The sequence below is a fragment of the Penicillium antarcticum genome (assembly GCF_028974205.1).
Source record: "Penicillium antarcticum strain IBT 31339 chromosome Unknown utg000004l_segment0_segment0, whole genome shotgun sequence".
NCBI lineage: Eukaryota > Fungi > Ascomycota > Eurotiomycetes > Eurotiales > Aspergillaceae > Penicillium > Penicillium antarcticum.
Window position 1 is genome coordinate 371,348 of NW_026695302.1, and position 26,186 is coordinate 397,533.

A 26,186-nucleotide genomic window follows, 5' to 3' on the forward strand; every position below is an offset into this window, starting at 1 on the left:
TTAGGTGTTGTTGTGAAAATTGAGAGGCAAGATACTCTTGTTTTAGTCCATACCTAGTTGGAGAGACTACTAGTACATAAATTTAGTGAAGAACAATACAACCAAGTTATGCGGGCATACGCGAAAGTCGCCGTCGAATTCAAAGCTGACATGCCTGGCGGACCCCGCTGTATGTCCAAGAAATACGCGCAACTAGAACATTACCGAGCATATATCTACTTCGTGTCTGTCGATATCAACAAATTCCCAGAACTTGCACATAAAAAGGATTTCACCGTTGTGTCAACCTTGAGGTTTTTCAGAACGGTCAGCAATACGACAGCTTGATCAGTAGCGCTGCACGCGCTCTTAAAGGGAATGTAAGAACTTTGCCGGCTATTGCGTTGACCAATAGCGGTATTTTGATTATTGCAACAGAATGTTGATGTTAGATCTAATTATTTCACGAGGCAGTTATCTTTGATCGCTTGTCAACGAAGGTGACTTTTCGGTTGAATTTCGTCAATGGTATGGAGCTTTTCGGATTTACCACAAGATTAATATAAAGTTACTTTTTCTATGCGCAGATGTCGAAGGTGGTACAACATGGTTGATGGATCAAATTTTGAATCAGTCTTCCTCAAGCATTGTGCAATAACAATGTTAATGCAACGGCCTAGACCTGTGTGGTGATTTTTCAAGCTGACATGTTGCTGACCCAAGGTCTACAGCCACTCATTGACGGACTCAATTCAATCTACTCTACGGGGCCCAAGTTGAGGCTACGCTGCAGCTATATGCGCACTACTGTAGCGTACGACAAGTGGCCAATCATAAGCCCCAGTTTCCAACTTTGCAGACACCATTCGACGCCTAGATAGGTTGAAAAGAATGTCCTAATCTCTTCTTGGCCCCCAGCCGCAGAATTGCTTATGAAGGCGTTGCCTCGCAGCTAGCCCCGCCTCACATCAAGATTTTTATGGCAGGATACCACCTCCCCTGGCTTCAAGACCTGTCAAGAATCTTTTGATCCTCTGTTTACCCAAATTTCTCACCCAGGATGCTTCAAAACTCACACAAGCTGGTTGCCCTGGCTGGGTTGAGCGGTGTAAGCGCCCACACTCTCTTTTTCCGTCATGGAGAATGGGACATGAATGCCCCTGTTGTTTTCATTGGTTATGTATTCCTTCTGCTAGCAACTACAGCTTTCGATACTGTGGTCTGTTCAAAAGCTCAAGACATCGCGTCTAGAAAGTTGGTCATGTGTCATATAGCAGGTGTATATCTAAGTATGCTCGTGTACCGAGCCTTCTTGCATCGCCTCTCTAGATTTCCTGGACCTTTCTTTGCCCGACTGTCAAATTTTTATGTGACTGTCCTGTCAGGAAAGAAATTACAGCTATGTGATGAAATCCAAAAGCTTCACCACCAGTACGGAGATTATGTTCGCGTTGGTATGATACTTTGAACCTTTTATACAGTATCTCTCAACCATACTTACGTTTCTCATAATAGGACCCACCGAGATCTCCATCATTGACCCAGCTGCCATAAAAGTTATCCATGGCGCAACCTCCAAATTTGAGAAGGGGCCCTGGTACACTATAATTGAACCTAGAACCTCTCTTCAGACAGACAGAAATAAACAGACGCATGCGCAGAGAAGAAAGGCCTGGGACCGAGGCTTCAGCACCAGAGGTACAACAATATCTCTTCAAAGCTTTTCCTCTGTGTTTCGGTTCTAATGATTCATTTCCCTTCTAGCACTCCGCGATTATGAGCCAAGAATCACCCTTTATACAGATCAATTAATCGCAGGCATCGAAAAGCATGTCGGGAGTCCCATGAACATGACGCCTTGGTTCAACTATTACAGTTTTGACGTTATGGGAGACATGGCATTTGGACACTCATTCGACATGCTCGTTACTGGGGAGGATTCTTATATCTTACGACAAGTTCACGATGATATGAAGAAGATTGGGCTTTTCAGTCACTTGACCTGGCTATTTCCTTTTGTCAAAAGAATACCAGGGGTCAATAAGGACTACCTGAGATTATGGAATTGGGTCACTTCCCATGTTCTACATCGGATTCAGGTCAGCTACATTACATCTGTCCGGGCATGATATGAGGTAGTAAGTACTGACGACCGAGGCCCTAGAATCCCCCAGAGATACCCGATGTGTTCTCGTGGATCCTGAAAGCATTTGACGATGGGCCGAAAGCAGAGCAGGACCACCTTAATCTTCAGGGTGATGCTTATCTTATTATTGTTGCCGGCAGGTGAGTTTACAATAATCTCACCGAGAGAATAGAGGATAGGGTTAAGACAACCCGAAAAACAGTGACACAACCGCCGCCGCATTAACCAACATTCTGTTCCATCTCGTCAAAAACCAGGCGCTATACAAGGAGCTCCAGACTGAACTAGAGTCATACTTGCCAGAGCTTTCCTACGTCAAACTGACGAGCTCCAAACTTCTCGACGCAGTGATCAATGAAACACTCCGGTTGCACCCAGCCGTGCCATCTGGCGTCCAACGCGTAACTCCAGCCGAGGGAATCAAGATTGGCGAGACCTATATTCCTGGGAATACGATGGTTGCCATACCAATGCATACCTTGTTCAGAGGCAAGTCTATCTGAAAAGATCCCTTTAAGAGTATATCCAATACTAAGTGAGTATCCCAGACGAGCGTCTCTTCCCGCGACCAGACGAGTTTCTGCCTGAACGATGGACGACACAGCCAGAGCTTGTCAACGATCCATCTGTATTCATACCCTTCTACACCGGTAAGTTGTCACTGCCCCCATTTCCGTTTTCCAGTGCTGACACTGCCAACCAGGTCCGTACTCTTGTGTCGGGAAGCAGCTTGCTCTGATGGAGCTTCGCCGTGTCACTGCGGAAATTGTAATTCGGTATGATGTGTCGTTTGCGGAGGAACAAACCGAAACTGCGTTTTTGAATGGGTATCGGGATACATTTACTACTGTTCCTGCGCCGTTGAAAGTTGTATTTACCAAACGGGGAGAGTCAAATTTGGAAGTGAGCTGAGATGACTCGAAGACTTGTACCTACCTTCCCATCTACTTAGAAAGTGTATGAATCGAAGCATAAAATAACGCGATCGACTAATCAGAAGTAAGCCAAATGTCAGTTCTTGTCACATGGGAGGCAAAGTTCAATCATTCCGACCCCACCAGAGCAGTGTACCGAACTCAACTCCCAAAGAACCTTGAAATCCCCAAGCAAGCTTATCCAAATACCCCAGTAAACCCAAGAGACCGGGAATCCCAAACCAAACAACCCGCTGGAACCCTGCATATGCAGCTTCCAGGTCCGAGACCCCTCGCACCCCAAAAAAAGCTGCATCCTGACATCAGCCACGGCGAAAAAGATCAAAGCACAGCAAATCGAAACAATTTCATGGCGTACTCAGGGACTGAGATCACCAAGACTAACACATCATCGCCATAGCTAATCTTGTATACGGAGACCGAGGTACTCCGCACTCCGGAAAGAAAAGGGGTTTATCCTAGCGACACTAACCCAATATCAACACAAAAGTAATATAAGTAATATCAGCGGCAGCGGTATAGCGAAGGGGAAAACAATAGAAGAAGAAAAAACGCCTTTGTAGGCTGGTCGACTAAGAAGATTAATCAAGCTTGATAAGCCCGTCGGGATGGATGACAGAAACTCGTATTGATGCAGCTGGGAGGCTGAAACAGAGCCAAGTGAGTGGGCGTGAACATGCCTCTCCAAGGGAGAGAGAGTTACATGTCGCGATCAGCTAGCTTAGCACGTGCGGTCCTGTACGACCGAAGGCGTCTGTCTGCGTTTGCAGATCTCGCATAGATTGGAGGGTCAGGTGCAGTATGGCCCGGCGCCACGAACTCTTCTTGAGGTTGTAATTTGTAAGGATATCGGGTTCGTTTGCTGGCCATAGGTGGGTTGGATCTAGGTCAGTTCTGTGCAGGGTATAGGGGGATATCGTCGTGTTGCGTGATATCTGAGCCAACCGCCGAGGATTATAATATCATAGCTATCACCAGTATAGAAGGCAAGCAAGTTGAAGTTAACTGACAGCCAAAAAAATAAACTTCAGACACCGCAAAGACGCAATCAAGATCTAGATGGCATCATCGGGTTTAACGTTTTGGGGATTCATGCATATTTTAGCGTACATCGGATTGTCGGGCTTGGATTCAGGTGTCTTTGCCTTTTTACTACAGTAGGTTGCCTCGACGTAAACGTGCATTTGTCGTGACGGCTAGTGTATCATCCCAACCTTTGAGGCCAGGGTCTGACACCACTAGAACGACCGGAACCCCGGTCGTGGGCCGATCATTAGGAGAGAGGTGTTCACTGTATGCACCTAACAGATAGAGTAGGGGGCGCCGAGCCCACACGGACCCTGCCAAGGGGATGCGGATAGACGAGGTTAATAAGATAGGGGGTTTGGACCACGCGGCGGATGTGGGGATCTGGCGGGAGACGTATACGAGTACGTAACTAAGAAGCGTTATGCTGTGTAATGCTGTGTACTCGGTACTCCCGTAGCTGTGAATAATTAAGTTATCGGATGTAAAATTAGAATGTCATGGAAGTGTATTTCCTTGGTCAGCCAAGGCGGTGACACCAGACAGAAAGATGAGAAGATTCTTGAAATTCGACGTGGAACCAGATTCCTCACAGCTTTCACCATCGCACGTTGAGATTGCGTGTTCTGTATGCCTTTTGATTGGCGGTTCAGACCCACCCCTGATCGTCTCGGGGCAAATTGGGTGGAGGCGCACTTTCATTCGTCATGCGGCTGCTTGGCATTCGGGAAAGAAGTCATCTATGAACATGAGTCTGTGAGCCAAAGTCATGGGGGCAACGGGCTTGTTCTGTGCTCTTGGTATCTAATTTGTAAGGATTGGCTAATATATCTGGCACAGAATGAATGTCTCTTGTAAATAAAGCCAAGTGTCCGCCTCCTTGGAACCCCGCTGGGCGGAAGCAGTGCTCCATCCGTCGTCATCCTTCCAGACCGGCGGAGTGGGACCTGTGGATGCTCAGACTTGATCGGCTTGCGATCATCGGGCGGGAGCCGTGTGAAATTGTTGTTCTTCAGACGGACCTTCGCTTTGATGTGCCATTTTTGTTTCTTCTTCACATCTCCCAAACCTCGTGTTCAGCCAAGCGAGCTAAGCGTGGGAAAAATCAAATCCTAGATTGCATTTGGACATTTTGATATTGCGCCATTTGCATCCGAATCACGAACGGCCCCTATACCCTTTTCGACATGCTGGTTTGATTTAATTTGACTTCCTTTTATATCTTTGATCATCACCAGTTTTTGGGGTCTTCACTCCTACTTCGAATTCTCCGTTTCACACGTGGTCCTCGTGGCTGTCAACGCCGGCTATATTTGAATTCCGGTAGCAATCATGAGCCGTGAGACCACCTCCAAGCTGGGTCATACCCTGGCCAAGGGCCTCGGTATCAAAACCACCTACAGAGACCCTCTGGGGGCTACATCGGGTTCCGAGCCCGTCACAAGAGGTGAATCGACCTTTTCTATGGGCACCGTCGACACATATTCCTACAATGAACCTGAGCCAACAAGTCTCGACTGGATTCGCGAGATCACCCCCTCCGGACGCCAATTCGTGCAATATCTCATCAACCTGTTCCCTTTCCTCACTTGGATTTCCAACTACAACCTCCAATGGCTGTTTGGTGACATGGTTGCCGGTATCACTGTTGGTGCCGTCGTCGTGCCGCAGGGTATGGCCTATGCCAAGCTCGCTGAGCTGCCAGTGCAGTTTGGTTTGTACTCGTCCTTTATGGGTGTTTTGATCTATTGGTTCTTTGCCACGTCCAAGGATATTACCATCGGAGTAAGTGATGCCCGGCCAATGAAAGAGAGAATGCGTACTGACTTTACCAGCCCGTGGCGGTTATGTCGACTTTGACTGGAACAATTGTGCTCGATGTCCAGAAGATTTACCCTGATTACCCTGCCCATCTGATTGCTTCTTCTCTCGCTGTTATTTGTGGTGGCATTGTCTTTGTGCTGGGTCTTTTCCGCGTTGGTTTCATCGTGGATTTCATCCCTCTCCCTGCCATCTCTGCCTTCATGACTGGTTCCGCTTTGAGCATTTGCTCAGGCCAGGTTTCCACCATGCTGGGTGAGACTGCTGACTTCAGTACCCGCGGTGCTACCTACATGGTCATCATCAACACCCTCAAGTACCTCCCATCTTCCACCATCGATGCTGCTATGGGAGTTACTGCTTGTGCGATGCTTTACATCATTCGTTCCGCATGCACATATGCTGCTAAGAAGCAGCCTCAGAGGGCCAAGGTTTGGTTCTTCATCTCAACGCTCCGGACCGTCTTCGTGATCCTGTTCTACACTATGATCAGTGCCGCCGTGAACTTGCACCGCAGGGATGATCCCATGTTCCAGCTCCTCGGCACAGTTCCTCGTGGTTTCCAGCAGGCTGCTGTACCCGTCATGGACCGCAAGATCATTGCCGCATACGCCAACCAGCTTCCAGCTGCTGTGATTGTTCTTCTTATTGAACATATCGCCATCTCCAAGTCTTTCGGCCGCGTCAACAACTACACTATCGACCCCTCCCAAGAATTTGTGGCTATTGGCGTGAGCAACCTCCTTGGACCTTTCCTTGGTGCTTACCCTGCTACTGGTTCCTTCTCCCGTACTGCCATCAAGTCCAAGGCTGGTGTTCGCACGCCCCTGGCTGGTTGCATTACTGCAGTCGTTGTGCTGTTGGCTATTTACGCTCTGCCGGCTCTGTTCTTCTATATCCCTAAGGCGTCTCTGGCCGGTGTCATTATCCACGCGGTCGGTGATTTGATCACTCCCCCCAACACCGTGTACCAGTTCTGGCGTGTGTCCCCGCTCGATGCAATCATCTTTTTCATCGGTGTCTTTGTCACCGTGTTCACTTCTATCGAGTACGGTATTTACTGTACTATCTGTGTCTCAGTTGCAGTTCTGCTCTTCCGCGTGGCCAAAGCCCGTGGCCAGTTCTTGGGCCGTGTCACCATCCACTCTGTGGTCGGCGATCACCTGTTGGACACCGATGGAAAGTATGGATCTTTCGGAAACAACAAGACTCCTTCCGACGACGAGGAGCACCACCACCGCACCATCTTCCTTCCCATCAACCACGGCGATGGTTCCAACCCGGACATTCAGGTCGAGCAGCCTCTCCCCGGTATCTTCATCTACCGCTTCGCAGAGGGCTTCAACTACCCCAACGCCAACCATTACACCGACTTCCTTGTTCAAACCATCTTCAAAAACACCCGCCGAACCAACCCCCACGCCTACCGCACTCGCGGCGATCGTCCTTGGAACGATTCCGGTCCTCGCCGCGGCAAGGAAGGCAGCGACGACGACTCACACCTCCCCCTGCTCCAAGCTGTCATTCTCGACTTCTCGTCCGTGAACAACGTCGATGTAACCTCCATTCAGAACCTGATCGACGTTCGCAATCAATTAGACCTTTACGCCTCCCCCCGCTCGGTCCAATGGCACTTCGCCCACATCAACAACCGCTGGACAAAGCGCGGTCTCGCCGCCGCAGGCTTCGGCTACCCAACCCCCGTCTCCAACGAAGGTTTCCACCGGTGGAAGCCAATCTTCTCCGTCGCCGAGATCGAAGGCAGTGCCTCAGCTGCGGCCCACGCCGAGATCATCAACAACCAGCGCGAACAGGCCTACCACAAGCATGAAGACGTGGAAGCAGGCCTCAAGTCGGAGTCCAACACCACAGAGCGCGAGACCTACGGCATCGAGACATCCTCCGCAGACTCGAACGACGTCATCACTGAAGACAAGTTCCAGCGCGATATCACCGACAGCAAGGCTTACCGCAGTCGTCGCAAGGTTGCGCTCGTGCAAGGCATGAACAGACCTTTCTTCCACATCGACCTGACGAGCGCGTTGCAGAGTGCTGTTGCCAATTCGTCCGACGAGGTTCCTCACCTTGGTTGATTTCTCTTCCCTTTCATCTTCATCTGATTTGCATTGCATCTCTTCTCCCTCTGCATCGATCATGCTATCCTCCCTGGTTTGGAGTCTGAATTGATCTGATCTGATATGCCCCGATAATGACCTGTTAATCATTTCCCCTTCCACACTCACATGTTACATTTCACAATTGACATTTGACACCCGTTGTCTTTTGTGCCTGTTCTCGTTCTTGTCTTATCTTGTCTTGTCTTGTCACTTAGCACTGTCTATATTGATCGGATGCATTCCTGGAAAAATGGACATCCTGTTGTGTATTCTTTCGGCGCTATTCCCTTGGTTTACGTGGGTTGGTTTATTGGAAGAAAAGGAATGGAACTGGAATTCTTCGGCTTTGGCTGAATTGCTTCCTAGATATACCCCTTGATATTTTGAATATATCGAATTTATAGATCGTTCTTTGGTGATTTACTTCTCGTGTGATTATGCAACTGTACTGCGTAACTCGTAGACAGATGAATGTTTGCTTTACGGTACATTGACTGCAATACCGTTGCAGACGGCGGAGCTTCAAAGGAGCCCCTCTCCACTTCTCGCAGCCCCATTAGGGAGGATGTCATTCTTATTCTACTGATTTCTACAATCGAGGTAAGAACAAAGGGCCTTGGAAATTCAAACTAGGCTGCACCTCTTCGATAGATTATATATCAGAGCCTCATTGTAGCCTCGCGAATGCCATAAGGGTGTTGATGGGCTGTTTTTGTATCATGAAGGGGGAATTGCTGAGAGTGGTTTCCTTAGGAGAGTCGAAGGATCAGGATCAAGAGTTGTCACTAAAGCCGAGTAGGAACTTCAACAGTATTTGGCGATGTTAAAAGGTAGCACATCTCTGAGGACTTGGCCCAATCCGTTGCCGTTATTTGGGATTATCTCTTCCGCGAGAACTGAGGGGCTTGGAGTAGGTGCTGTATCCTGATAGTAGACACCTGAGTACCCTCCTATACTCAACATTCCTATGCTGAGCGTTCTCTCCACCGGCTCCACATCTTCCGAGAGTAGCCGCTCAACTCATGGGATGCATTTCTTTTGATGCTAAGGGTCAAAGTTCAGAGATAGCCTTAGAACCTGGCCCTTAGTCTGGCATATTCTATCTAGCTAGACACAAGGTAGGTGCATCTATGAGAGCTGGCTAACCCAATGGCTGTTGAGGGAGTATTTATCCGACAACCGACAGCTCGAGAACTTGTATGGCTAGATAGCTAAATGAAACACATGTAAGCCCGCAATAACAAGTCAAGAAAAGGAAAATATACCGAGTAAACAAAGGAGGTATAAAGCCGATAGAAAGGGCCTCGGTTCAAGACCCTCCCGAGATGCGAAGTACGCTGCATCCACCAGAACACCCAACCTCAGTATTTAACGACTTCCGCTTCAAGTCCAACCATTGAAATTTCACAATGTCTTTGAAACTAAGCTCTCTGCGGCGTCCCGCACTTCACCTTGGCGCGATCACTTCATGCGTCTCACCAGCCCGGATATGCCTCCGATATAGCTCCCACTCTCCAATGGGATCAACAACAACCACCCGCAAGAAAGTAACCATCCAAACCCTCCGCACGCTCTACAAAAGGAACGAACCCATCACAGTCCTTACAGCATCCGACTTTCCCAGCGGGTATGTCGCCGACACAGCGGGTATGGAAATCGTTCTTGTTGGCGATAGCCTTGCCATGGTTGCTATGGGCATGGAAGATACAAATGAAGTAACAATGGACGAGATGCTTCTACACTGCCGCAGTGTGAATCGAGCCGTTAAGAGTGCCTTTACAGTGAGTACCCATCTCAGCTTCAGTCTCCCACCCCCAATTCCAATCCAAATAGACAACATCCACACCCCATCCAACAAACAAACACAAATTAACAACCGTCCAAGATTGCCGACCTCCCAATGGGATCGTACGAAACAAACCCCGAAAAAGCTCTAACATCCGCAATCCGCATGATAAAAGAAGGCGGCATGCAAGGCATAAAACTAGAAGGCGGCGCCGAAATGGCAGCCACAATCTCGAAGATCTCATCAGCCGGAATCCCCGTAATGGCACACATAGGACTGACCCCACAACGACAACACAGTCTGGGCGGGTTCCGCGTGCAAGGCAAATCCGTCAGCGGCGCCGTGAAACTACTCAATGACGCACTAGCCGTACAAAAGGCCGGCGCGTGCCTGGTGCTCATTGAAGCCGTGCCGGCTGAGATTGCGGCGGTTGTGACATCGCGGTTGAGCGTGCCTACTATCGGCATTGGGTCTGGGAATGGGTGCTCTGGGCAGGTTCTTGTTCAGGTTGATATGCTGGGGAATTTCCCCGAGGGGAGGTTTTTGCCTAAGTTTGTGAAAACTTATGGGGATGTTTGGGGGGAGGCGAGACGGGGGATTGAGGCCTATCGGGGGGAGGTCAAGAGTCGGGCTTTTCCTTCCAAGGAGTTTACTTATGCGGTTGATCAGGAGGCTTTGGCTGAATTTGAGAGGATTGTTGAGGGGATACCTATTGAGAAGGAGGAATGAGTTGGGATGGGTTTATAGTTAGATATTTAGCAACTACTCGAATGTAAACTGATGTTGAACCACAACTTGAGGAGGAGGGTGCGTGTGTGCGTGTTCTAGGCTTGACAGATATATATATGGCTTGAGGGGGAGCCCAAGCATACATCCCTCCACACCAACACATATCTACTTCGAGCCAAAGAGAGTCAAGGAACAGGCTCAGCAATTCAACCAGATCAAATCAATACACATATACAATTCCTACAATCCACACCTACTCCTTCCGAATACCCAACTAAACAAATCACCTCAAAACACCCCCAACACCAGCCCACCCAAGCACAAACCCACTAAGCGCCTCACTCATAACACCACCCCCAAACCAAACGTCCCTCCAAGCACCCTTGCGCAAAATGCGCCTCGAACCAGCCTTCCCACCAAGCTGCATCTTCACAACCTTACTCTTGTCATCCATCTCGACAATACCCTCAATCTCGCCAGCATTGCTACCCGGGAAGAAGGAGCCCGCACCACCGCCGTTTGAGCGGTGGATTAGGACTAGGTGGAAGAGTCCTGAGACTAAGATTGTGCCTAGGAAGTAGAAGGCGAAGCCGTAGGTTGATTGCAGGGCTAGGATTCCTGCTGAGAGGCCTAGGAGAAAGGAGGTTAGGCTGTGGAGGGTTGAGAGGACCTGTGTGTTGGTTTGTTAGTTTGTGGTTTTGTTAAAGGATGGTAGTGGGAGGTTGTGGCTTCGGGATATGGTGGTGGCCGTGTAGTGCGGGATAGGGGTGGAATGAGGGATCTTGCTTACGCGGTTGTTGTGTTGAACTGATTCGGGGACGAGGGGGGTTGATTAGCAGGGAGAGTTCCTGCTTTGTTGGTGCCATTTTGGGTGGTGTGGTCTTTTGTTCGCTGTCGATGGGGTGGAGGATATTCCCGGTTGAGAGGTCGATCTGTGGCTCGGTCTTGTCGGAGGTGCCTATCAAGCCTCGAGAGGGTCGTGTGTTGAGCCCAGCGGGAATTGCAATATTGGTTCTGTGGCACAGCCTGAGATGGAGGAGCTTGGGAAGATCGCGGCTTGACAGATGCCCAGAGGTGGCAGCGCGGGTTCTATGGGTGCACGGGCCACATCACCCGTCTCGAGTATCCAATCCGCCTACATAGAACAAGAACTGGAACATTTGTACAGTTTACACGTAAATCCAATAATTCATGTCCTTATCTACTATTAACCCGAATGCAATGTTCAATAATTCCCGAGCCCATCTCATGAATCCGTTCACATGGCAGCGTTTGATACATTCCAGATCCCTCGATTATGCCGCAAATAAATGTAAGAATCACACAAGATTTTCGAGCTTGCCATCGGTGCGGGCCTCCTTAACCTGCTCAAATACCTGTGGGGAATGTTAGCGTGCTGATAAGTGGGGGAGTCGGGTTCAAGAGAGCTTACCTTGAGCATTTTGTTACGGGCACCAAGAGCGTTGACACCGCGGTCCTCCAAAGCTTTGTCGTCAAGCTCAACCAATTCCGTCCATTGCAAATCCTTCAGATTGTCGGTGTACTTGTGGAGCCTGAGGGATCGCAGCCAGCTGGGGATATCCTTCAGAAGGGCAGGGTCAGTGGGGTCTTCTGGGGGCTTGGAGCTGCCACGGCGACCACGCGGAGAGCGGCCTCGGGCAACCTCCGAGTGATCCGACAGGTAGCCCTCGCTACCCAGACCGAACTGTCCAATATTAAGCGAGCCCATTCCATTGCCCATAAGAGGGTTGTTGGGATCATAAGCTGCCAGAAATCCGTTGTTCTGCGGGGAGGTGAAGCCCATAGGGGTCAAACTTCCGCCCTGCATGGCAACACCCGGAGACGATGGGCGAGATCGTCGGCCTGCCATAGCGGCCTGTTGCTGAGCCTGCAAAGCTGCCAGCTGCTGAGCATTGAGAAGCTGACCGGCAACCAGATGTTGTCCACCAAGACCTGGGCTAGCCAAACCCTGGGAGAAGGTCGGGTTGCCGTGGGAGTTCTTTCCTTGGCCATCGTTGGAGCGGGCACGGCGGTACTTGCGAGCATCGTCCAGAGCAATTCGGTTGTTCACCGTCGACAAAGCTGCCAGCTTCATTGCCGTGGCGTTTGCAACCATATCCGCATGCGTGTTAGGGTTCTGGTGCTGCTGCTGACCGAAAGTAGCAGTCATCGGAGTATTGGTCATTGAAGCCCAGCTGTGGTTACCAACGTTGTAAGGAGACAGAAGAGGAGGCTCAATGTCAGGAGCAGGGATATTAGCGGTTTGCGGAAGAGGCGAGCGCATGCCCGAAGACTGGCTGAACTGGCCCATAGGCTGATGTCCGGAGGATGACTTGGGCCGGGCAATCGGGGGCTGGGTGTCTGAAAGACCACGCTGGGCCCAAGGGGACGCCGGCGGCTGGCCCAGGCTGTCCGAGCCGCTGTCAGGCGCAGAAATGGTGGGGGCGACAAATGAAGCACGGTCGAAGACAGCGCTGTTCCGGTTCGATGGAGGTGCGTTACCCGTTTGCTGGGTGAACTCGGCCTTCTTCTTCGCAATGGCAGCGGCGGCATCTGGGAACATCGCATTGATGGTCGAGGAGTCGAGGCCAGAGTTTCGCTTGGCGCCAGGGGAGGGAGGGGGACGTCCGAGAGAGTTACGGGAGGTATCCATATTAAGCTTCGACATGGCATCGCTCAGGCGGCTTGACATGGCATCTATGAGAGTCAGTGATAGTCACACAAATGATTTGCAGATAGGACCATACCTTTTTCGCCAAAGTTGGCGGGGGACAGCAGACCAGACATTGGGTGACTCTGAGACATTTGCTGCAGGACTTGGATGAAGAATCGAATCTGCACCTGAGTGGTCTGCTGTAGCAAAGCATACAGAGCCGCAGTTCTCTCGGCCTCGCTCAACACCCGGAACCATTGTTCGATGGCACTCAGTTCATCCTTGAAATCCTGGTCCAGTGTAGCAGCTGCCATCTCCTCCAATGTAGTCTCGTATTGATCAATGTCAGAGAGCCACTGTTGAGCCGCACGGTCCATCGCATCTTCCGAATTGTTCTGGCCCTGGGATTGCTGACTGAAGAAGACTTCAGATGATGGACGGATGCTTCGGGCGGACAAGGGCGAAGGAAACCCGGACATGTCTGCCGACGCCCGCAGCTGGTGGGATCCGAGGTTTCGAGAGGATGACGGAGGACGAAGCGTGGAATTCGAAGCGTCGGGGGTGCTATTGCGATTGCCAATGATATGACTGGCCATGGTTTGCAACGTGTTGCGAATAGTAAATACAGGGGAAATTACTGCAAAACACCTGCAGCGCCTGCTGAGTTTGCGTAACAAAAAGAATCAGAAATCCCCAAACCAGGAATTCTAGAGTATCAGGCTTGAAAAGACCCAAATCTCGACTTCGACAACGATCGGGTACAGACCAGTCCAGTGGGCTGCACCTCGAAAAGTGTGAAGAAAGTATGAGAGAAATTAAGGCCTGAAACGAAAGAAAGAGACGTGAAGCAATAGTGTGTCAAACACAAGAAAGCCACAGTCCCGAAAGGAAAGGAAAGAAAAAAAGGGTGAGGAGGGAGGAAGAGGAGAAGAGAAGAAGTCGAACCCTGGTGCAGAGGCTTTTCTGTTTCAGGCCGCGATCACGGGTTCCGACCTCAACATTCTTCGACGCGAGCTCTGCGATTTGCGCTTTTTCTACTTTCTGCGCTATTTCGTCTAATTTCGTCTATTCTTCTCTAGATATCTAGGGCCTGGTGGAGATGTTACTATGAATATCTGCCAAGACCAGGCCTGAAACGTCCCAGTGCGCTGTATACTGGCTTGATAACCACGTTGATCCCACGCAGCTGTCAAGTCTGACACTATCCCTTACAGGCTGGTCAGACAATTCTTGGCCATGGCTGACAGGTATTACCCAGACATAACCTCTCCCTCAAAGGAGGATTCGGAGTATCCGGAGATCGATGAAAATGTTCACTATTCATGGCAGCATGGTCAACCTATGGATGATGGAAATGCCCTTTCCTCGGTACTTGATCCTCGTCTTTTTGGAGATCAGATGCAGCCTCCTGAAGACATTTATCGCTTTCCAGGCAAAGTTGAACCAGAGATAGAAGAAGAAGAGTTCTCCTCGGGCGAGTACGATCAGCAATATCCCCCAGTACCTCATATCCCAGGACAATTCGATGAGGCTGCATCTGACAACGACTTTGTCATATCCGGTGAGGAGGAAACGGATAGGTATGTTGGTCAAAGCTCTATATCTGGATGAAGCTAAGACAATTATAGCGATGATGATGACGACGAAGCAGCAGCAGAAGATGATGACGATGATGATTCTGCTGCCAGGAGACGCCGACGCCGAGGAGGCGGGCGCTTCTCCGGAAGATATGGTGCCCGCGGTGGAAAGGGCATCAAGAGAGGTCCACGCAAACCAATTGAACCCGGTCCAGAGTTCAAGCACTTCCATTCAGAGGCCACATCTGCATTCATTGATGGCAATTACGATTATGCCATTGAGCAGGTCATGCAGGCGATTCAAGCCAATCCTGAGATGTTTGCTGCGCATTCTCTACTCTCTGAAATCTTCCTTGCACAAGGAGAAAACGACAAAGCCCTGGCGGCTCTTTTCAACGGAGCTCATACCAGGCCGAAGGATCCTGGCGTTTGGGTCAAAGTTGCTAAGCTTATCTTGGACCGTGCAGGGGATAATCGAAAGTCTGCTTTGAATGATGTGGTCTACTGTTACAGTCGCATCCTCGAAGTCAGCCCCGAGAACTACAACATCCGGTTTCAAAGAGCGGCGATCTACCGTGAGCTAGGTCATAATGGTCGAGCTGCAACGGAGTATGAAAGGTTACTCAAGGAACGACCACACAGCGTCAAGGCCCTGCGTCATCTTGCAGAGACATACATTGACTCGGATGAGATTCAGAAAGCAGTGGATCACTATACAGATAGCATTAATCACTACTTGACTCTTGATCCTGAAGAATGCGAGTTCTCGTGGTCCGATGTCAACATTTATGTTGAACTTTTTGGCTACCTTCAGCAGCCTGCGGAAGGACTGAACTCTCTGAAAATGCTCGCGCGGTGGCTCCTAGGACGGGTTGATGATACTATGTGGGAGGATATGGATGACGACGATCGTGAATGGGATGCTGATGATTCACCTCGACGTATCAAAACAGAAGGATACGTACCTAAACAATGGCCTCGAGAAAGCTATGGACTCGGACTTCCTTTGGAGCTTCGAGTCAAATTAGGTGTCTTCCGCCTGAACATGGGTGAAAAGAACCAGTCTGAAGCATTAGTAAGTGTGATGTTTTGCAGATAATGGACGATCAAGCCCTAACCAGTGAAACTAGCATCATTTCGAATGGCTCAATCCCGAGGATGACTCCGAAGGAGCTCGGATCTTCGACTATGGCGATCTTTTCAGAGAAGCGGCGGATGCACTGAAAAAGGCTGGTCTGCTAGAAGAAGCTCTGCGATACTATACCCCCATTCAGCAAACGTCAGATCATGCGGACATAAGCTTTTTCATGGCTATGGGCGAATGTTGTATACAGCTTGGAAAAGTGGAAGATGCCGAAAGCTGCTTTCTGCTCGTCGCCGAGCACGATCCGAAGCACATGGAGTCGCGGGTGGCTTTAGCGAGACTATATGAGAGCCTTGAAATGAGTGAACAAGCCTTAAAATATGTCAACGAAGCGGTCTTGATTGGCAGACAGGAGAACAGATCCAAGCGAAAAAGAAAGGATACCAGGCTTGAGCAGCTTGCCATTGAATTCAAACTGGCTGAAACAGCAGCCCTCCGGCCACTTGCGCCCAAACCAACAGCTCCAACAGTGCCACTTATGAACGCTACTCCTTCAGCCCAAGGGAGAAGAGGTGAAGGTACTCGAACCGATGATATTCAGTTCCTTTATGCAAAGATGCTGGATCTGCTACCTCGCGTAAAGGAGGGTGCATCAGACGCCATCGAGGATTGGCTTGATATTGCTGATGCTCTGTTGCGAGACTTCCGCTCCAATAGAGCTTTCTATCCAGAAATCCGCAGCGTCGCATTTATGGGATATTCGCGCCCTCAGCAACGCAAGGGCGGAAAGGGTAAAGATCGAACATGGATGGATGAGATGCATGAAATGGCAGGCCGTCTTCATGAGAGTCTGGGTGAGTCGACCAAACCAGTTTGAAGTTATTATACTGACAGTATCTCAGGAGAAGGGACACAAGAACCCCTCCAGGGTGCAATCCCAACGGACTATCACGGAATACCTTTTGATGAGTGGCTCGATATTTTCCTTCAGTATGCCCTGCTCACGGCAGAACAGGGCGAGCCAGAGGAGTCTTACGAGGCCCTTGATTCAGCATCACTTGCAAGCATCTGGTTGCACTCCAAGCCCAAATCTCGATTAATCCATGTGTGCTGGTTTAGTAAGTCTCTGCCTCTTTGATACAAGTTTCTTAGCTTACGCCTGTTTAGCTTGTGCGCTTCGCGTGGGAGATGAAGATACTCTAGCTAACGAAGCACGCTGGTTCATCAAGGAGTACCAGTTTGTCACCGACACTTATCGCCTTTTCTCCATGTTGAGCCACCTGTGTGGTGATCCTCACCGATCCCTCTTCCATTCCTCACCAAACATGAAGTTCATGCTTCGCCAAATCAAAGCGATGGACTTTACCCTGCCTAGTGATATCCCCCGACCAACCCGACAGTCCATCTGGAAAGAACGCGCGACTCTATCCACACGCGACGAAGCCGGTGACCCAATCCCTGCTATGGAACTAGACATCGCGCTCCTAGTACTCTACGGCCACATTCTGTACTCTGGAAACAGTTTCTACCCTGCCTTGAACTATTTCTTCCGAGCCTATGCACTCGACGATCAAAACCCAGCCGTCCTCCTATCCATCGGCCTCTCTTTCATCCACCATTCCCTCAAACGGCAGGCCGAAAATCGACACTACCTCATCATGCAAGGACTATCTTTCATGCACGAATACCGACGTGTCCGCGAGAGACCCGGTAGCCTCTTGGCAGAAAAGCAAGAGATGGAATTTAATTTCGCTCGCGTGTGGCATTCCCTTGGTCTCGCCCATCTGGCGATCGAGGGATACGACAAAGTACTGAAACTGGGCGAACAGATTAAAAAGGAGGCACAGGATAACCAGACAGAGAATGCCTCAGAAAATGGCGGCGATGTAGTCATGGGCGATACTGATCAGCATGAAGCATTCCTCGCGATCCCGCCTTTTGTCGAGGACTTCACACGCGAGGCTGCGTATGCGATGCAGTGCATCTATGTTCTCAGTGGGGATGCAACAGCCGCACAGGCTGTCACTGAGCAGTGGCTCGTTATCTGATTCATGTTCCAACAGTGGTTCTCTTGAAAGGAGCCAATTGCTTTAATGACCTAGCTAGTTTGTACGATGTATGATATTGCTCGAATCTGAAACAAGAATCAGCTAAACAATGAAGTCAGACGCAGTAATAGTCTCTGCCATCATCGACAGTGTAAATGTGGGGCCGAAGCCGAGAGCGGAAATCGGGGATGACAATGGCAACTCGGGGAATGTTTGAGCACTTCGCACTTCGGGCCTTTTCTTTCACGGAGAATTACGGGCTTATATGCGTGTGATCTGCAGCTCTCATTGATTCGGAGGGTTTCTTGCTTCTCTTATCTTGTCCTTCCCCTCAACATCCCCCATGTCTACTCCTTATTGAACGGGCGATAGAACAGACGAGGGAATATTGGGATATTCCACAGTTCAATGACTGTAACAAACAGCCACAGAGTGGAAGATCAACCCGACTCTCCTTTTGAACCTCCTGGATTATCCAGCGGAGATAGTCCGATCACCTCGGCACATTCCAATGGGCCAACGCCGCAGTCGTATGAGCAAGATGAAAAGAGCCTCGAATATAATGTCCAAGATACAGAGGAAGCAGCAGCAAAACACCAGTATTGGACTCGTTTTGTCGATGTCATATTCTGGACGCCGCCGCGATGTCGATGGGATGCGGAGAATCCGTTCACGTTCGGAATGCCTTTGAACATCCTGTTCGCATTCTCCGGGACATTCACCGTATGGAATTCATAAATCCAGAAGATTCTGATTTTTTAAGCTAATATTGATACTGTAGGTTGCCAATTTGTACTATTCGCACCCTATTCTCGATGTGCTCGCCCAATTCTTTGGCGTCACCCATGAGCGAGTCTCATTAATTCCGACTTGCAGTCAGGCTGGGTATGCGACGGGTCTGATTTTGCTCTGTCCCTTAGGGGACTTGGTGAGAAGAAGACATTTTGTCCTACTGTTGACCTTTATCACTGCGGCCCTGTGGGTTGGACTTTGCATAACAAAATCATTCGAGGCATTTCTTGTTATCAGCTATTTAAGCTCTGTGACTACCGTGACTCCAGTAAGTGAAAACTCCGTGTTCATCATTAACTTTAGAGCTAATTTCCTATAGCAAATCATGCTTCCCCTCGTTGGTGATCTCGTACCCCCAGCTCGCCGCGCAACAGCCCTCTCTATCGTCTCTTCCGGGCTGGTCCTAGGACTCCTCTTCGCCCGCCTTCTATCGGGAATCGTAGCAGAATATTCCTACTGGCGAAACATCTACTGGCTATCCCTAGCCCTCCAATTCCTCATCTTCGCCCTCCTCTGGATGTTCATGCCCGACTATCCCCGGACTAACATCAACATCTCCTACGTCAAAATCCTGTACTCCATAATCGGCTATTACTGGACATCACCAGTCCTGGTCCAGGCAACGCTCATGGGATTCTTCCTCTCCGCCACATTCACCAGTTTCTGGACAACCCTAACCTTCCTCCTATCAGGAGATCCATACAACTATCCAACCTTGACGATAGGACTATTCTCCCTGGCAGGATTAACGCCAATGTTCTTGGGCCCGCTTTATTCACGGTACATGATCGATAAATTTGTGCCGCAGCTATCCATCCTCGTCAGTTTGAGCATCCTCATCATTGGCGTGAGTATCGGTACCTATACCGGGACCTACAGTGTCGCCGGTCCAATTATCCAAGCTGCGCTTCAAGATTTTGGTCTCCAGATGACACAGATCGCGAATCGTACTGCTATCTATAGCGTTGCCCCAAAGGCTCGCAATAGGATCAATACTGGTTACATGATAGGTGTGTTTTGTGGTCAGTTGATGGGTACTTCCGTTGGGAATCGAATTTATAGTGAAGGGGGTTGGATTCTGACTGGAAGTGTTAGCTTGGCATTTATTGGGGCGGCGCTTCTTATCTGTCTTTCTCGTGGTCCGGCTGAGAAGGGATGGATTGGTTGGCATGGTGGTATTCGAATTCGGCGAGCGGAGTAACGCCTACGGTTGTTATATATTTGTTTTCATGACCTTTCGCAGTTGAACATCATTGTTGATCCAGAGATACTCAAGATTGGAGTAATCATTGATTGGGAGCATGCTGGGTTCTTCCCCGAATATTTCGAAGCGCCTTGCTATGAAAGGCTAGGATCTTCAGTCGCAATGAAGGGAGAGCCAGACGATGTAACCGGTTTACTCGGATTTGCGAAGAATACCCAGAGATCATGAAGAGCAATTCAAGTGTCCAATGAAATAGATAGAGAAACGAAACGCAGATAAAAGAAAAGCGGCGTCTCAACTAGGAAATTCGGGGCTAGTAAAAGCGGCAGCTCAAGGCAGATCTTTAGGCGGACCAGCCCCACCGAGGCGGCATCCTGTCTATATAAATGCGCATATGAATGTGCTGTTATCAGCCTCATCATTGCCAAAGTCCTTTCATCTGGCTTTTACCAAGTGGTGTGCCAAATTGTTAGAGCATAAGGGAAAGTGATGTTATGTTAGATTTATTAAGCCGCATATTCCACCTTCACCGTCTTGTCGATCTACACAAACAAAATGGGGAGAAGGCCAATGATCTGGACTCTTTCAAATGAACTTCTTGTCTCTGTGATCGAATACTCGGACGGCCCGAGTCGCGCGGCCCTGGCACGAACATGCCACGCTCTCAACCTCTTGACAACCCCATATCTCTACGAATCGGCAGACATTCGACACGGCAAAAGCAACGAATTTGGACAGACAGTTGAAACAAAATATGCCGAGCTGGTCCGCTATGTCACAGTCACGATTGATGATTGGAGGACCAATATCTCGCCCTGTCGTGTTGTACCATGTCTTGAGAAGCTAAAGAATCTGGAGAGCCTCACTCTGGACGGTGGCTACTGGATGTGGGACACCGATGAAGAAAACTGGGATACCCTTGAAGGATGTCTTTGGGATTACCTTGAAAAGGCAAGCTTGCAACAACCGCTAGAATCGCGAGTTTCTACGAATCTTCGATCTCGTAAGTTAATGACTGAGATTCAAAAGCTGCACTCGGAACTAACATCTATGTATCAGTTACTCTCGATCGCACTGAGCGCAATGGCCAAGCATCATTCATTCACTATTCGCACGTCTTCATCATCCCACAACTCCATGATCTCACATTACGTGGCTTTATGCTCGAAGAAGAAGATGGCGAGTTTGATCAGCACTTTGTACGCCAAACCGAACTTCAGTCTCTGCGCATTGAAAGGAGCTATGTGAACTTTGAAGCTATAGCGAAGATCTTGCGTGCTCCCAGGGCATTGAAACGTCTTAGGATCTGCCATTCGGAGAGCCTCTGGCACCATGAGCTGAAGAACGCAGAAATTAACGAATCAACAGTGGCTGACTTTGTAGCGGCTTTGCTCCCGCATCGTGATACGCTCGAGGAGATTCAAGTGAGCGTTACTAACGATCACGAGGTTTACGATAATCCCGCCAATGTTCCAACAATCAATGCCCCGAGCTTCCGCAAACATGCAGCCAAGTTTCCGGTACTGAAGCGTTGGTTTGGCTGTGATACGAATACGTTGACGGATTATCTTGGGTCGGGCAAAATCGGCTCGTCTGGCGACGATGGTGAATGACCCAACTGAAAACCCTTTACCTGTATATAGGTTACTATACAGGCAAGGATTCCTGACCCAGGGGGTTGTATTTGCCGTGGTGGCGATCTCGCTGTTCTGTCTTGCGCGGGAACATGGAGGGGTGAAGATGAATGATGCCGAGAGGGAGCCTCTCTTGGGGGCTGCGCGCGAGTAGGACTGCCATGCTATTTAATGTCTACAAGGAACTACAAGATTATGAACCAAGATTCCCTGTCCGACGGGGATGAATGACCAAGATGAAAACTTCTCAGTCCGAATCAGCCAAGGTGAAGTTGGCTAGATTCGACGCCGGAATGACTAGCCGCGGTCTTCCCTCATTCTCGGCCGGGTCGACCACCCTTCCAGTTAAATAACAGGGTAGCGTCACCCTTGTGTTGGCATGGTCCTCCTTCCCACCCCAATCCCACCAGTCGACAGTCCCACCATTGTACCGCACGCCGAAGGTCTCACCCACGTGCGCATCGCGGGGAATACTCGTCCAGCTTTGCCCCTGGATATGCCGTGAAAATTCCCACGATTCCCCCGGCTGGAGGGTGGTGAAATCGTTGTGTGCGGTCACGTTGCTGAGCACGTCCGGATCATCGTAGATAGCGTATCCGTCGATGGGCGATTCAGTGTCGATAAATTGAAGATCGGTGCCTTTGCACCGATAGAGGCTGAAATCGTCTGTGAAGATCCAGGTGTGAAATATGATCGCCCTGGCCTCCGATGAGATCGGGCGGTGGTAGTGGACTTTTCCAGTGATCTGGAATGGACCCTGGCAATAGATTGTGGGAGGACATTGCAGTTCCACACTGAGAATTGGGGCTCCAGGCCTACAGTTCTCCTCTGGTTAGATGTCACCACAAGTGAAAAATGCAAGAAAGCGAGAGAACGTACACCCGAGCCCCGCCTCCAACAGGCTCTGGAGACACCTTGGGCGCCGGAAGAGAGGGCACACTGTCCACCGAGAGCAGAGTCCGCGCTCCCCCTGGTAATTCGACGAGATTCCTCCCGGACCCTGAACAAGGCGTCAGCTCCTCTTCAAGATGCTGCTGTATCGTCCCCCATTCCCACAGCCCAATCGTGCCCCCCGGCCAAAGGAGCTCATATGTCGTTCCTGGCCGGAGCTGCCTTTCCCAATGATCAGGCAAGCTAGTCCGAAAGGACACCGAGTCTCCGGTCTTCAACTCCCAGAGACTCGAAGTCCACGGGGAAATCTGGACCGAACTGGATTGGACCAGGGCCGGGTTGTATGCAGGATCCGGTGCGATCTCGACCCTCTGCAGCGTGATCCTCTCTTCAGCAGATCGGACATGGCAGAGCAGGATAAATCCGTTAGGCACGAAGCCATCCCCAACGGGGCTCCACTTGAACAGACACGGTCTGCTATCGGAGCCCCTGTGAGTCGGAAGTCGCCGAATGGTGCAGAGGATGCGGGGGGCGTTGTGTATTTCCAGCTGCAGACAGGGGGTATCAAGCCTAACGATGGTTAATTTGCCAAACGCTCTTTTTCCAGAGTTTGGACCGAAAGGAATCCAACGTCGGGAAAACTCACGAGCGGTTGGTCCCAGTGACGGTAACATAGGGGCGAATTTGGTCGTCCATACTATGGGACGTGGAGCGTAGGGGGTGACAGTGGCAGATTCTGAGCCGGTCAAGACGGAGTATATCTAATTCGTACAGTAGTGCAGCGCTAACAACCGAGCCACTGGATAGCGTAAGTGCACGCGAGTGGCTTGGCAGGAATCTTCGCATTGCTTCATTCTGATGCGGTTAGTTCCTTTCGGTTTCCGGCCGAGCATGATCGTCTGGCACGCTGAATGGTATTCGGGGATTGCCTGTCGATCACGGGACTGCAGTTGCCCATGGTTGTATACAGGTTGCACATCCTCACTGTCTCATGCACCGCCTGAAAAAAACCCATGGCCGTGTTTCATAAAATCAATCAGTATCATCCCAAAGCAGGTCTGAGCACTAAAACGGAAAGGGACCACCAAGAAGTGGCAGAGGAAATCAAGTACATAGGTCAGAATTAGAAACCAAGGAGTCATCTCATCTACAATGACGTAGACCAGTCGACTTTCCCATATATTGCGTACAGACGTATACAACAACGTTTTGATGAATACTAATATTCATCTTTATGTTATTAGCTAATGGATCTGTTACCCACCCGATCCAAAAAGTCGAGGCCGATCGGTATGGGGATGTTGAAATACGTAGGGCGCATTAATTGCTTCTGGCCATGAGCAGTCACAGTGTCTTGTAGAAGAATATCGTTTCCTCATCACGCCAGTCATTGCATGAGCCTAGACATAATTCAAAGGAAAGTCTTCTTGCCAGCATGCCTCCCCGGCTAGATTCCATCTTTTGTCGCAGTGCCATTCGAGGCAGTACGGATGAACGGCTCAAGAGGAAAGACCTCTTTCTCGGCAGTAATTCCATGATAAATACCTTGCCATCGCTCCTGGAGGGGCTCTGGGGTAATCCAAGCGTGTTCAGGATCTCTCAGCCACAGCCTCAGCAAGTGTCGTCTACATCCAATAAATTAGCCATGTTCCATACTTTTGCAGGGCTGAACTTACGGTTCCTGTTCGTCATCCTTGTACCCCCGTCTGGCATGAATGATAGAGAGGTTGTTGATGTATTGGATGTCTCCTTTCTTGATCTTAAATTCCAGACAATGCTTCTCTGCTACAAAGTGAAGAGCATCGAGAGCTTCAGCCTGAGCCTCTGTAATCGGCGGAATATGAGCCGATCTAGGTAAAGCACCAAAGCCAGTGAAGGTACGGCGGGCAAATTGAAACGCCACTCGTTCTGGTGCTTCATCCGTCGCGGGCTGATAGTAGAGTAGAGGGCGCTGGAAGTACGGTCGTTCAGCGTCTTTAAATCTGTGACGTCACACCATTAGCACAAAAGTCATCCTTGTTATTTTGCAAAGTGTTTGAATACCCATCGATGATCCATTCTTCCGCCAATGTCCGAATCAGATCCGGGCGTGACTGAGCAATCTCATTGTAAACTGTCCAGCCGCTCACAACTTGGCTCTCGCCACCTTCAACAGCTTCGCTCAAGGCTAACAGAGACACAACATCGCCCGTATCGGTATGGAAAACCTGTCTATCCATCGTAAACGCCGGGGCACCTAGCGCTTTCTGATTCCCGGTTGTGATGAGATTGGTGATGTGACAAAGCATCACATCTGCTGGGGCACCCTCGTGTGTGATATCCTGACGCCCACGGATAGAGCCAATGTGGGAAGACACGCCTGCATAGACAATGATATTCTCCTCGCGGGTCCACTTCTCGACTGGAAGCCGACGGAGCACGCAAAACCCACGTTTGAAATGTAAGTCATGCGACAAGGAACGAAGTCTCGAATGCAAAGTTGGCAATGGGAAAGTTTCAGGCTGAATATATCCCAAAGGCTTCTGAAGATCTGAGATATGGTTAATGACAAGCTGACAAGCCTTGTTGTACATAGCTGCGGGCTGATTAATACAAACCCTTTGAAGTACGCCAGTGCTTGGTCGATCTCTTCCAGTTCCATCACAGTGAGATTATAGACCCAGGGCTCGTCTCCACTGCCAGCGAGAGGTAAATCACTCACAGCCCACGCCAGATCAGACCTCAATTGCAGCGGAAATCCATCGGGGAGAGGTTGCGACGTGTCTTCGCATGCCAGGCGGCGCTTTGTCCGATTTTGGTATGTCTCAAAATCAGGTTCATGGGAGATATCAGGTGCAATGGCAGAAGCAGACATGATAATAATGAGAAAGGCTCGTGGGGGTGAGAAAGAACAACTGAATGTGGATTTGAACAATGCTCCAGATCTGAAGCTCAATGAAGAGATACCACCTTTTTGACTAGCAAATACTTAGGCTCTTGCTTGGGTGCTAGACCTATTAGGCAGAAGTACTTCAATGTATCGCTCATGCAAAGCCACGTCAAGATGTGTATATTTCTAAGCGAGTGCGGAGTAGCTGACGTACATACGCAGGATCTTTTAAATACCTCAACCATGCAAGTCGTCGGTTTGAATTTGCAGCCAAAGCCAAAAGAACAAAGTTTGTTGAGATCGGGGTGCACTTGATAAAGAACAAACCATGTAAGCAAGACCGGCTAATGATTAGCCCTAAACAGAAGCCTTGAAGTTTGGGCAAAATGGGGAGTACTTTTGCACACTAGCCGGGCCGTCCCATAGCAAAAGTGGGACTAGATCGAACTAGAGCTCAGTGGCTGAAATCTGGACTTGCCTCTGAACCCTCAGGGATCTATCTAGTGCTTTGGATGTCGGTGGTGTTTGGTGGAGCTGAACCCCAATCCCAATGGAATATGTTCAAAGCACTTGCTGCATTTAGTTCCACTGTTCAGAATAGTAGTCCCGTAGCCTCAAGTGCTCATTAAACGCATATCTGATTCTATGGTCATAGAAAGAGGCCTTTCTTGTAAGTCAAATACCCAAAAATACAGCCAAAAACTGCACAAGTTATGCAGTCACGAGTCTCGGGATGTTTACACTGTTTATCACCCAGTTTGGGGCTCATAAAACCGTCGGAATTCGTCTGGGTTGATCGTGCTCGCATTGACCCACCATGGGCAGCGGTACCATATGTGAGCACCAATCCAGATGATCACAACAGAGCCATTGTTGGTCAGGGTTAGCCTCCATT

The 26,186-nt window shown here is 49.7% G+C and overlaps 10 protein-coding genes across 10 annotated transcripts; 6 read left to right on the forward strand and 4 right to left on the reverse strand.

The window, feature by feature from the left end:
• Nucleotides 1-1,270: 1,270 nt before the first annotated feature.
• N7508_004095 (cytochrome P450) lies at nucleotides 1,271-3,037 on the forward strand (the record flags this gene model as incomplete). The annotated part of the gene is made up of 7 exons (XM_058462161.1): nucleotides 1,271-1,433; nucleotides 1,495-1,677; nucleotides 1,744-2,078; nucleotides 2,144-2,265; nucleotides 2,328-2,583; nucleotides 2,679-2,775; nucleotides 2,829-3,037. 7 exons carry the CDS (start codon nucleotides 1,271-1,273, stop codon nucleotides 3,035-3,037), a joined length of 1,365 nt encoding a protein of 454 aa, XP_058320786.1.
• Nucleotides 3,038-5,418: 2,381 nt separating this feature from the next.
• Nucleotides 5,419-8,000, forward strand: N7508_004096 (SLC26/SulP family anion transporter; the record flags this gene model as incomplete). The annotated part of the gene is made up of 2 exons (XM_058462162.1): nucleotides 5,419-5,871; nucleotides 5,922-8,000. The coding sequence occupies 2 exons, from the start codon at nucleotides 5,419-5,421 to the stop codon at nucleotides 7,998-8,000; spliced, it is 2,532 nt and encodes an 843-aa protein (XP_058320787.1).
• Nucleotides 8,001-9,433: 1,433 nt separating this feature from the next.
• N7508_004097 (3-methyl-2-oxobutanoate hydroxymethyltransferase) lies at nucleotides 9,434-10,539 on the forward strand (the record flags this gene model as incomplete). Its single annotated transcript, XM_058462163.1, has 2 exons — nucleotides 9,434-9,805; nucleotides 9,910-10,539. The coding sequence occupies 2 exons, from the start codon at nucleotides 9,434-9,436 to the stop codon at nucleotides 10,537-10,539; spliced, it is 1,002 nt and encodes a 333-aa protein (XP_058320788.1).
• Nucleotides 10,540-10,822: 283 nt separating this feature from the next.
• On the reverse strand, nucleotides 10,823-11,405 carry N7508_004098 (uncharacterized protein; the record flags this gene model as incomplete). The annotated part of the gene is made up of 2 exons (XM_058462164.1): nucleotides 10,823-11,169; nucleotides 11,330-11,405. 2 exons carry the CDS (start codon nucleotides 11,403-11,405, stop codon nucleotides 10,823-10,825), a joined length of 423 nt encoding a protein of 140 aa, XP_058320789.1.
• Nucleotides 11,406-11,858: 453 nt separating this feature from the next.
• N7508_004099 (RNA-binding protein VTS1) lies at nucleotides 11,859-13,788 on the reverse strand (the record flags this gene model as incomplete). Its single annotated transcript, XM_058462165.1, has 3 exons — nucleotides 11,859-11,915; nucleotides 11,972-13,236; nucleotides 13,287-13,788. 3 exons carry the CDS (start codon nucleotides 13,786-13,788, stop codon nucleotides 11,859-11,861), a joined length of 1,824 nt encoding a protein of 607 aa, XP_058320790.1.
• Nucleotides 13,789-14,428: 640 nt separating this feature from the next.
• On the forward strand, nucleotides 14,429-17,901 carry N7508_004100 (tetratricopeptide repeat protein; the record flags this gene model as incomplete). The annotated part of the gene is made up of 5 exons (XM_058462166.1): nucleotides 14,429-14,772; nucleotides 14,821-15,844; nucleotides 15,900-16,707; nucleotides 16,756-16,971; nucleotides 17,021-17,901. 5 exons carry the CDS (start codon nucleotides 14,429-14,431, stop codon nucleotides 17,899-17,901), a joined length of 3,273 nt encoding a protein of 1,090 aa, XP_058320791.1.
• A 408-nt stretch (nucleotides 17,902-18,309) lies between these two features.
• On the forward strand, nucleotides 18,310-19,894 carry N7508_004101 (MFS transporter; the record flags this gene model as incomplete). Its single annotated transcript, XM_058462167.1, has 3 exons — nucleotides 18,310-18,624; nucleotides 18,683-18,961; nucleotides 19,013-19,894. The coding sequence occupies 3 exons, from the start codon at nucleotides 18,310-18,312 to the stop codon at nucleotides 19,892-19,894; spliced, it is 1,476 nt and encodes a 491-aa protein (XP_058320792.1).
• A 558-nt stretch (nucleotides 19,895-20,452) lies between these two features.
• On the forward strand, nucleotides 20,453-21,510 carry N7508_004102 (uncharacterized protein; the record flags this gene model as incomplete). Its single annotated transcript, XM_058462168.1, has 2 exons — nucleotides 20,453-20,900; nucleotides 20,957-21,510. 2 exons carry the CDS (start codon nucleotides 20,453-20,455, stop codon nucleotides 21,508-21,510), a joined length of 1,002 nt encoding a protein of 333 aa, XP_058320793.1.
• A 268-nt stretch (nucleotides 21,511-21,778) lies between these two features.
• N7508_004103 (uncharacterized protein) lies at nucleotides 21,779-23,118 on the reverse strand (the record flags this gene model as incomplete). The annotated part of the gene is made up of 3 exons (XM_058462169.1): nucleotides 21,779-22,346; nucleotides 22,411-22,992; nucleotides 23,069-23,118. The coding sequence occupies 3 exons, from the start codon at nucleotides 23,116-23,118 to the stop codon at nucleotides 21,779-21,781; spliced, it is 1,200 nt and encodes a 399-aa protein (XP_058320794.1).
• A 751-nt stretch (nucleotides 23,119-23,869) lies between these two features.
• Nucleotides 23,870-25,276, reverse strand: N7508_004104 (TauD/TfdA family dioxygenase; the record flags this gene model as incomplete). The annotated part of the gene is made up of 4 exons (XM_058462170.1): nucleotides 23,870-24,047; nucleotides 24,099-24,396; nucleotides 24,419-24,952; nucleotides 24,994-25,276. The coding sequence occupies 4 exons, from the start codon at nucleotides 25,274-25,276 to the stop codon at nucleotides 23,870-23,872; spliced, it is 1,293 nt and encodes a 430-aa protein (XP_058320795.1).
• Nucleotides 25,277-26,186: the final 910 nt, after the last annotated feature.